The sequence below is a fragment of the Ceratosolen solmsi genome, unplaced genomic scaffold (assembly GCF_000503995.2).
Source record: "Ceratosolen solmsi marchali unplaced genomic scaffold, CerSol_1.0 scaffold1, whole genome shotgun sequence".
Lineage (NCBI taxonomy): Eukaryota > Metazoa > Arthropoda > Insecta > Hymenoptera > Agaonidae > Ceratosolen > Ceratosolen solmsi.
This window is the reverse complement of record NW_011948415.1, coordinates 3,416,788-3,428,186: the sequence shown is the minus strand read 5'-3', so window position 1 is coordinate 3,428,186 and position 11,399 is coordinate 3,416,788. Positions and strand designations below refer to the sequence as shown.

General features: G+C 44.3%; 1 protein-coding gene across 1 annotated transcript; it reads left to right on the top strand.

Annotated features, from left to right (window-relative positions):
- Nucleotides 1–1,423: 1,423 nt before the first annotated feature.
- On the top strand, nt 1,424–9,465 carry LOC105368595 (uncharacterized). Its single transcript, XM_011507637.1, has 5 exons — nt 1,424–1,721; nt 3,043–3,276; nt 5,061–5,221; nt 6,791–7,246; nt 8,533–9,465. Exons 1-5 carry the CDS (start codon nt 1,467–1,469, stop codon nt 8,864–8,866), a joined length of 1,440 nt encoding a protein of 479 aa, XP_011505939.1. The 5' UTR covers nt 1,424–1,466; the 3' UTR covers nt 8,867–9,465.
- The last annotated feature ends 1,934 nt before the right edge of the window (nt 9,466–11,399 follow it).

Below are 11,399 nucleotides of genomic sequence, written 5' to 3'. Positions count from 1 at the left end.
CCGCGATTGCAGCTACCGAACGACGCGCGCGCCCCTCGACTCGATGAGACCAGCGACGCTCCGCGGCTACCGTTCGCCAACGTCGAGAGCCATCGCTGTTGCCGTCGCCACCGCCGTCGCCGCCACCGCTGCCGCCGCCGCCACCACCGCCACGGCCGCCGCCGCTGCTGCTGCTGCTGCTGCTGCTGCTGCTGCTGCTGCTGCTGCTGCTGCTGCTGCTGCTGCTGCTGCTGCTGCTGCTGCTGCTGCTGCTGCTGCTGCTGCTGCTGCTGCTGCTGCTGCTGCTGCTGCTGCTGCTGCTGCTGCTGCTGCTGCTGCTGCTGCTGCTGCTGCTGCTGCTGCTGCTGCTGCTGCTGCTGCTGCTGCTGCTGCTGCTGCTGCTGCTGCTGCTGCTGCTGCTGCTGCTGCTGCTGCTGCTGCTGCTGCTGCTGCTGCTGCTGCTGCTGCTGCTGCTGCTGCTGCTGCTGCTGCTGCTGCTGCTGCTGCTGCTGCTGCTGCTGCTGCTGCTGCTGCTGCTGCTGCTGCTGCTGCTGCTGCTGCTGCTGCTGCTGCTGCTGCTGCTGCTGCTGCTGCTGCTGCTGCTGCTGCTGCTGCTGCTGCTGCTGCTGCTGCTGCTGCTGCTGCTGCTGCTGCTGCTGCTGCTGCTGCTGCTGCTGCTGCTGCTGCTGCTGCTGCTGCTGCTGCTGCTGCTGCTGCTGCTGCTGCTGTTTTCACGCAGAGGCGCGCCATTCCTCGGACAAGAAGTCTCACAGCTCCCCATCCGCGCATCCCCTCCCGCCAGTCGTGCCCGGACCATCTTGTGGGACTGTGAGACCCAGGCCCGACTCGAGGCAACAACCGTCAACCCGCTGGCGAACATTTACCCAACGTTCGGCGAACAATTGGCTTGGCCCGCGATTGCCTTGGAGCCAGGCCCCGGGCCTCTCGACGCGGCCCCTGCCTTGCGGCCTCCAACCAACGTTATTGCTGACGAGCAGCGTCGCGTCACGTCGCTCGCTCGGAGCACGGCCACAACGGCAGTACGCCGTAGCCCGCGATTGTAGACGATCCTTCATGTGGCCGCGTTCTCCCATCTGGACAGCTGCCGCCATCTATGATCGACGATCGATCGCGAAGCGGTAAGGCGACGCTGCCGTGGTCCAGCAGCGACCTTGGGATCGTGGCTCTCTGGCGGTTCTCTGAGTCGGCTTGCCCCGGACCCCGGGAGCGGGAGCAGCAGTAGCAGCGATAGCAGCGTTAGCGGCTCTGAATCCCGTCCCGGACACCGATCGGAGGAACATCGTTCAAGCGGCCGAGGCGAGCGGTAGTTAGGGAGTCTGGAGGACTGCCTGAGTGGCGAGGGCAGTCGGGGGAGGATGCGAGCCGAGCTGCGTCCGAAGCCCGCTTACGTCAGGCGAGGTAGGCGATCGGCGAGAGGGGGGCAGACGACGTGGAGCACGAGCGGAAGGTCGACGACGATTGGGAGGATGGTCGCCCCGGGGACGGCCCTCCTCGTGCTCCTTCTCGCTGCCCTGCTCGCGCTCTCGGCGAGGGCGCAGACGCAGACGCAGCTGCAGCGCTGGCTGGCGGGCTGCCCGAGTCTGTGCGCGTGCGACACGCAGCTCAGGGCCTCCTGCACCGGCCGGCGCCTCTACAGCATCCACGCGGGCGTGTCGAGCGCGGCCCAGGCCCTCGACCTCTCCAACAACTCGGTGGCCAGTCTCGAGGACCGGCAGCTCTCGGTGAGTCGACAACGCACTCCGACAACGTCGGAGGACGAAAGACCGTGGCACCGATGGGCCAGTAGATACTCGCCAGAGCATACGCGCGCGCGCGCGCGCGAGCGTGACCATTATTATTATTATTATTATTATTATTATTATTATTATCATTATCATTATCATTATCATTATCATTATCATTATCATTATCATCATCATCATCATCATCATCATCATCATCATCATCATCATCATCATCATCATCATCATCATCATCATCATCATCATCATCATCATCATCATCATCATCATCATCATTATTATTATTATTATTATTATTATTATTAATATTATTATTATTATTATTATTATTCGACGAGGAGCGTGGAAACAAACTGGCACCCGCGGTGCTGGTGAACGTCGGAGGCTGAGCCGTGCCGTCGCGTGTATCGCGAGACTCGTGCGACGGTTACGATGACGACCATGGTGATGGTGATGGTGATGGTGATGATGACAATGATGATGATAATGATGACGATGATGATGATGATGATGAAGGTGGTAGCGATAGCGATGGCGATGATGGTAGCGGTGTCGCTGGCGCGTTCTCCTCGTTTAATTACGGATGGGCGTGGGTAGGTGGGTCGTGCGTTAGTTTCGACGAAATGATAATCAAAAGAGGTCGCGACGGGCCCTACGGATGACCGTGAAGGATCGGGGCCTCGTTGGTCGTGGCTTGCTTATCGTTGGGACGTTGCAGCATACGCGATTAATAGCTTGGGAGTGACCTTTCTCTAACAGCCGAGTGCACACCAACAACAACAACAACAACAACAACAACAACAATAATGATAAAAAATGAAAAAATAAATAGAGAAAAGAAAAGGAATGAGAAAGTAAGAATAGCGATTAAGCCATATCTATTCAAGTGCAATTATACTCTGTACGAATAGATAGATGAAAGCTTCGGATCGTGACTAGTGGGATAAAATCTACGTGACGAGATAGGCTGCTTGTAAATTAGAATAGTTGTTTTTTCTTTCTCTTTTTTCATTTTCTCCAAATAAATGGGTGGGCGACGGGGGAATAGAGCGAGAAAGGGATTTTACCTCGGGCTCTTTAATAATAAGCACTTGACATTTAGCTATCCGGTTAGACTGGGTAGTAAATTAATTATGCTTGTAAAGTTGCTTGCAAACTTACATTATGGGGAGTCTCTCAGTCTTTCTCTCTCTCTCTCTCTCTCTCTCTCTCTCTCTCTCTCTCGCCTCCCTCCCTAACCCGCCACCGTTCCCGCCCCTTTATCCAATGGACTACAATTTGTTATTATTTTTTGTTACAGAGAGCTGGTCTAACGAGATTGAAGTACTTGAATCTGTCGATGAATGCCATTAGTGAGATCGGATTGAATGCCTTTGACGACTTAAGGAATCTCACGGTTCTCGACTTGTCGATGAATCGCATCGATTACATAGCTCCAGACACATTTTACTATAATCAAAAGTTACAGATCCTCCACCTCGCCGGCAATAAGTTTAATCTCCACGTCCCGTCGCTTCACAGTGTATCTCTCGTGGTAAGCTCCACGCGAATAACGAATTTCGAATTACAAAGAAAGACGCAAAATCGTTAAATTCCTAAATATCTTGCTGTGAGGCCGACTGTACGATATTTCAAGTTGAAAACTATAAACGTTGTTAAGAGAGAGAGAGAGAGAGAGAGAGAGAGAAATAAATAAATAAATAAACAAGTAGGTGCCGTGCAACACGCTAATTGAGCAAACAAAAATTATAGCCTACATTTCACGCTTCTTTACTTTTTGTTTATTTGCAAGTCGTGACGTGCATTTTTTTCGACTGTGCAAGCATTTCGCGAGTGATTGTAAGCTCTCGGTTACTAAAATAAGCGATCGATCAAATGAGCACCACTTTAATGTCTGCCGCGGCATCAAATAAATTAAAATAAAGCCTCCTTGCTGAATGTGAACTTATACAAACAATACAGATACGATAAATCATCTTTCGTCAGCCAGTATTATGCACGACCGGGGGCGGGAGGGAGGGAGGGGAGCAACTTGAAAACGTACAATATATTTGGTCGCATTTAATTTACGAAACGTCACGTGCCAACCATTTGAATGATACAGCACATAACCATTTCATGGAAATAATAAATATCACGCCCATTCGACGAGAGAGATTATATTATAATTTCACAGACGGCACTTTGTAAGAACGAAACGCATTGTCAATAATCATTTTTTCCCGTATTTAAAGGCCTAAATAACGGCTTGGCTGCATTCGATTTGCAAGCTCTAGCGATATCACCTCGGATTCATCATCAACCGACACGATCGCGGTGTCTCAAATCCACATGCCAAACTAAAGGTTATTTATTAAGGATGTAGAGCATTGATTCGCAATTCAGCACTTTTCTTTCGCGAACATTGGAATAGAGCGAGAACGTCGACAGTCGGGTCGTGCCCCCCCCCCCCCCCCCCCGCGCGAAACTTTCATTGTTCCATAACGCAAACTCCCGTGATTAAGAGAACTTTGGTGTTATGGCGATGCCGGATTCAAAGAGTAAGAATACGAGAGATGCGACATCCACACGTCGTGAAAGAGAACATTTAATTAAAACAAACAAACAAACAAACAACAACAAAACAAGTCCGATGGCTAGCTCGAGTCGTAGCGCATATCATGCAAATGAAAAAAAAAGCCATTTCTTCGCGCTCACCCGTACGTAACAACTTACAATCTTAAGAAATTTTAACTCGAAGGAAGGAGCAGATGCGCCTGGTCCCCGGGACAAGAGCTTCGGCAGCCAACGATTAACAATAATATAATAATGCAAGACAAATAAATGCACTGCGACATACATAACCGTACAGTCTTACATCCGCAACGTGCTCGAATCGTTACCTCGTGTCGACAGAAAACAGAGAAAAAAGAGATTGATCGGCGGGACATCGGCGCCGACGACGGCAAGCGACGGGTTAACGAAGGTCGCGTTGCGCACTGGCTCTCCCATACCAAGGGCTGCCGTCTGCCGAGCCTCCGCTCTTTATCCCCTCCGCGAGTCGTCCCCGCCGCGTCACAGCGTCGCTCTCGAGTATCGACGCGCGCGAATCTCCGTAAGCGCCAGAGGCGCTGTCTCACACGCACTATTTCACTCACACACAAACACACAATGTATAATATAAGTGTAATAATATAATATTCATGTGTTTGTGCGCGCTTCCCCGTACCCCTTTCGTCCCAATCTACTAGCTGCCCTTTCGCCCCAATCACTAGCTGATCAGACGGCCGCCCTCGATGACGACGCTCGCCGTCAATTTTGCTGTTTTTGCTGTTTTAGACCCTCGACCTCAGCGGCTGCCGAATCAATCATCTGCCGAAACACACTTTTCAAGGACTGAAGCAACTGCGCAAACTCGATCTCTCGAGCAACGCGATGACCGGGTTAGATAAGGACGTCTTGCGGCAGATGCCCTTCCTTCAAAAATTGTCACTTGGAAGGTACGCTAGCTTCGTCATTCACCTCGTCCTTTCAAAACTTCGTCCCCCATACCGTCGAATCACCCACCATAGTGCCCTGACTCTAGAACAAGGCCCACCGACGTCCGTCGGAGTCGTCTTGATTTTTTTTTTTTTTTTTTTTTTTTTTTTTTTTTATCTCGCGGCAATTAGAGGACGACTTTTAGTGGCTTCGAAGCTTTTTGCAACGATCTACTCACAACGATACCCCGTCCACACTCCCTCCAGGACTTATCACCAACTACCGACAGTATTATTTTCTTAATCGCATAGACTTTTAGCACAATTGGATGGACTTTTTGCAAACGAGGGACCAAGGGCAGATATTAAATACCCCATGTTCATTAAGCAATTTGCACCGAGCCGTTCGTCGTCTATTGTAAAAAAAAAAAAAAGCTTTCTCGAGCGCCACTTCTTTCTCTATGAAGCACACAGTCGATTGCAATTAACAATATTCGTTAATAAACGTCAATTTTAACAAGCAATATGAATAATACGTATGCAGAAAATATGAAAGCAGAGAGGAAACATTAAAGAATTATTAAATTAAATTGTACTATTCCTCCTTTTATTATTCAGCTCGGTTTGATTCTCCATCCAATTATCTATCGCGCGTACTTTTTACAGACAAACACAACGGCCTTGAAATTCAGAATACCAATTAATAAATCGGTGCAGGTGTAGTGTAGTCGGTAATTGGGATCACGACTCATTGCACTGTCTATTATTCATGCCATCCCCTAATTCTACTTCGCAAACTAATTTATTACTTATGAACTTATCATACTGAGGGATCATTGCACAATTTATTACGATAGCGATTAAGATTTTAGCTTTTAATCGCAAGCGAATAGAAATTTTTTTTAAAGTCCATTTAATAAACGCTAGTCAGCGTATAGCAGACATTGGAATACGTTTATACGCAGTAAACAAAACCTATCTCTATGTGTACTAGTTTTTTTTTTCTTTTCTTTTTTCTTTATTATTTCTCACTTCACGAAACGCAAGTTGATAATCTATATTTACTTATTCGATGCAACGATTGTAACGTCTACCGTATAATCAGTAGTAGTAGCATCGCGTGAACTTTTCCTTTTGTAAAATTTAATTAATTCGTGAAGATTTTTTTTTTTTGTTTTGTTTTTGTGTTAAATAAATATTTAACAAGCGTATATTGTTCTGTTGATAAAGTACATAAATATGGTCTCGAGGAGTATGCGAGAAGCATAAAAGATACAATATAATTAATGACTTGAAATAAAGACGATGAATTCATTTTAAACGCGACAAAAAACAATGCACAGGCCCAGCTTATCCGGGAACTTGTTAAAGCCCAGTCAAAGCCAAGTCAAAGGAAAATCCTGAACCAAATCCCCTACGGCATTATTTTCTTTGATATTAATCTACACGCAAATACAGCCCCGCGTTAGCCTGACGTTTCTCGGGGGGGGGGGGGAATCGCTACCTTAGCACGCAGGGCTAGACATTATCCACTCAATCGGTCTCATCCGGGCAACATTAAGCTCCCATGTGCCTGTGATCTCGTTTCAGGAACAACTGGATCTGCGACGAGTCGATGTACAGCCTGAAGCTGTACACGCGTAGCAGGAACATCGAGACCCACCCGATCTGCAACAAGAGCGCGCTGACGATAAAGTTCGAGAAGATAAGCATCGGCCAGGAGGCCGGTAAGGGCGAGTCGCGGCCCTCGAAGAAGTCGAGCGACTCTTGGGACGTGGACCCGTGGCGCAAGCTCGAGGAGGCCGTCCAAGATCAGGAGCAGGAGTGCGAGCCCACGGTCCCCGACCCGACGAGCATCTTCGCCTTCAGCAACGGCGTCTCGCCCTTCTGGTTCCTATTGATCGGCTTCCTCCTCGGCAGCGGGGCCACGATGGTCGTCACCTACCTCTGGCTCTCCACGACCATCTCCTGTCTAATACCGAGGATTCGCCGTGCCGGTGTCACGGATTCACCCGACACCAGCTCCCAGAGAGTCTCCCTGCTCAGGTGAGTCAACCGGGCAGAATCACAAAGCTACGCGTCATCCGTCGACGGCAAGTGTCACGTCGAGTGTCGGCAGCTCCCCGCCATCCGACGCGATTCGCTTCGCGTGATTTATGGATGCGCGTGGCGCACGTCGCATCATCGTCTTAACGAGAAAAGCTTTGTTAACGAAACCGCCGAGCGAATCAATTTCTTCATATTACCCATGACCTTTTTAACTTTATTAATTCCGCTGCAAACTCATTTGCATCTACTCCGTGCTATCATTATGTTTATTTATGAGCTGAGGTATTGTTCGAGCGAGCGAACCTCATATTCATTCCAAATGATTTTCGAAAGCTCGAGCTTCATTGTGGAAAATGCATAAATCATGTAGGCGGATCGAAGCGAACGCTCGATTTATTATCGAGAAAATCCGAGTCGCGGGACGCGCGCACGTATCGCCCATATCTTCATTCGCATCTCGCTCGGAAAAATTTTTAATAATACAAAATAATTCATCCTTCGCGCCATCTCCGTCACTTAAATTGGCGATAATTTTTCAACGATTCGCCCAATAATAATAATAATAATAATAACAACAATAATAACAATAATAATAATAATAATAATAATAATAATAATAATAATAATAATAATAATACTCCCAAGGCGAGGACGCAATCATCTTCCACGTCCACGGCCAGTGCCAATTAGAATATCGACAATGGTAAATCGTACGAGGAAAAGTAAAATGATAATGCGCTTTTGTTCTTTCTTATTCCCTCATTAATGGAGATTTATTTTGATGTATGACCGGTATGACACGATAATAAATCCAAATTCAATATTCCTCACGCAGTTACGTGTGCTTTATCGCTACTCATGCGACTCCCAATAATTCCGAGTACAACTGACACTTTACGATTAAAATCATCGATTCTTGAGAATGTGTGTTGCTTATCGGCGGCCGGGATGGGGCAAGAATCGGATACCCATTAATCGCTTAATATTCATTCCATCGTCGATTATACGTACGTGATACGACGAGACAAAGCAACACAATTCAAAACAAAAACAAAATTAAGAATTAAGAAAGTTTAAACAAATTCTTTTGCACCGATTTATCGCAAACCAATGAATTGCCATATTTACAATGAAATATTCGCGCCCAATCGATATATCCGAAGATTGTGCTCCCCATTCACCCCACTCATTCGCTTCCCTACATCCACCGTAACTTTTGCTAAGACCATAACGATATCCGTGCTACACTTGACTCATCGAAGCATTGATGTATGTTTGCTCAGGCACCTCTGGCAGCAGGAGAACGCGAGCGGTGCCGGCGGCTCGCCTTCGATCACGACGATGACCACCACCACGACCACCACAACCACGACCACGAACATCCTGCCAATCTGCCCGGGGACGCCGCCTCCGCCGTATCGCGAGGTCATGCTACACCGAAACCTTTACCCGCGAGCAGCGATTGCAGCGATAGCGGCGGCGGCTGCGGCGGTGGCGGCGGCGGCGACGACGACGACGACGACGACGACGACTCAACCGCAACGAGCCAACACTCGAATTCTGGGAATCCGCACAGCCGGGATCAACGGCTCGAGCACCGCCACCTACAATGTCTGAGTCTGCCACTTGCCAATCGCGCATTTTCCGTTTGGCAGTGCTGGACCAGGGGATGGCAGCGGATTATTATTATGACCGGATCATCTCGATCGCGGCAAACGCTCGGGCTCGCACTCGACCTCGATCTCGACCTCGGCGCTGTGCGTTCGGACACGCGCGATCGATTCAGTTCACCAGCATCTCGCAAACACGATTTGCCAAACAGATTTTACGTCAAGCTGGACGCAAGTCGATTACTTCTCGCATTCACGGGAACGGATTGAGCGCCGTCGAATCATTGCCAACGACCTCGAGATATTTTTATTTTTAATTTACAAATTCAAGCTGCATATTTTAATCTTACGAATATTTATCGTTTTTATTGTTAAGTTATTTGCCGAACAAATATCGGCTTGTCGGCCAAATCGAGCATTTTAAAAACATCCCGACAAGTTAGATTTGTGTACCGAGACGATGACGATTACAAACATATTTTTAGAAGATACGATTTTATCGATCTCGATCGCAGCTAGGCTGAATTAGTCTAGCATTAAATGATCACATTAATATCATTAAACGTCAAAGGTGCTTAAATTAATTGAAACAATTTTTAAAATTAAATCGACATTTTACATATTTTGGCCCATTTCGCAAGCCAATATTATGTTAAATATAATTTCGGCGCTACATTACATTACGTATCGAATAGTTAATAACTATTATAATTATTATCAACATTATTATCATTATCATTATCATTATCATCATCATCATCATCATTATTATTATTATTATTATCATCATTATTATTATTATGATTATTATTATCATTATTAACATTATGATTATTATTATCATTATTATCATTATTATTATTATTATTATTATTATTATTATCATCGTCATCATCATCATCATCATCATCATTATTGGAGTATGAGTGAAGTAAAGCGATCGAAAGGCTTTAGTAAGCTCGTTTTATTAACTTTATCGAAAAAACAAATGGCAGATTTTATAATTACTAGTGATTATATTATATTTCATTATAGTTTATATAATAAAAACATAATAAAATCTGCGACAGAGTCTACGCGTTTCTCTCGGTTACCCTCATCGGTGTATAATCCAATCCAAGACTACGTGTCATTAGATTTTTTATATTGAGAAATTATATTCTAATTAAAGAAAGACTTCCCTGAAAATGAGAGCTTTGGCCTTATGAACCTTTCGTGTAAAATAAATTGAACAATAAATAAACAAGGAGAAAAAAATTAAACTATCGATCGTTTCCATTTGATCGCACGTTGACGTTGGATTCTTAAATCTTTTCTACATTTATTACAGGTATATATAAATATGCAAATAAAACTTTCTATTACAATATTCTTCTGAAAATAAAATTAAGTCTTTTTATTCAGTACAAAGATACCACCCACCTTGAAACAGAATTTTACACTTAAATGAAATAAGAAAGACATATTATGCAAGAGTTTTACAATGAACGTAGAAATAAATTGCACCTGCATAATTAATTAATAATATAATTATTTTATAATTATATATATAAAGAAGAAATAATAATTTCATGAAAAAGCATTGTTTTATTATTAAATAATATAAACTGAAACGTCGATTGGTGTGGGAGGTTACTCAATTGGTAAAACAAATATCTTAACACAATAAAACATAAGCTGTTAACGTTCATATGATTAAATCTTAAAATTTTTTTTAACTTTTTTGCTAATCGACCTAAAATTCCTGCTATATCAGAACCATATTATCTTAATAAATTAAAGTCATTGTTCCTGCTTTTGATAATTCGAGTTCTTTCAATTTATGCTCTTTTGTCTCTTGCGATGTTACGGTTAATATACACTTGTTGCTAATGCTACCATACCAATTGGGATTATATGCCGAATATGATAATAAACTACCAAATGGATATATATTAACTTTGGGCATATTAGTCAAGATAAATCTCCAACATAAGGAATAAATTTTTTTAATTCAAATGAGAGGAAAATTTGACGATTAAAGTGGGAAAAAAAATTCATTCTAATACAAATAGAAGATGTATGGACAAATTACAAATAACTTTATTAATATTCTAGAATAATTTATGTAAAGCCAACATCATTCACGAGTTGGCAATTTCAAAGAAGGAGTTGCGAAACTTTCTATAAACATTTATTGGTGATTAAATATAAATTGTAATTAACTATGTGCGGTCATAACGGAGTTTCTAATTAAGTTGAGTTAAGTGACCAAGAACGACAGCATCGCCGAATTTATCGTATCGAGAATACGATTGTCAGAAATTTAAAAGATTCTTTTTTTTACCGCAAGAAATTCTGTATAAACTGAAACAGTATATTTCATAACGCCGCTATAAAAAAAAAAAAAAAAAATAAATAATAATAACCGACTCTATGATACTTTCTGACAAAATTCAGAAATAAAATATTCCACTGTACTATTATTCATATTATTATGGGAATAGATATTTGTCAAGGCTTTTTCGTTTTTAAAGACAATTCGTCATCAACGCTTCCCT

Excerpts from the sequence above, each read along its gene's own strand:
- LOC105368595 (XM_011507637.1), top strand. The coding sequence starts at position 1,467 with ATGGTCGCCCCGGGGACGGCCCTCCTCGTGCTCCTTCTCGCTGCCCTG. Across the intron at positions 1,722-3,042 it reads TCGAGGACCGGCAGCTCTCG|AGAGCTGGTCTAACGAGATT; the intron begins GTGAGTCGACAA and ends TTTTTGTTACAG. Across the intron at positions 3,277-5,060 it reads TTCACAGTGTATCTCTCGTG|ACCCTCGACCTCAGCGGCTG; the intron begins GTAAGCTCCACG and ends TTGCTGTTTTAG.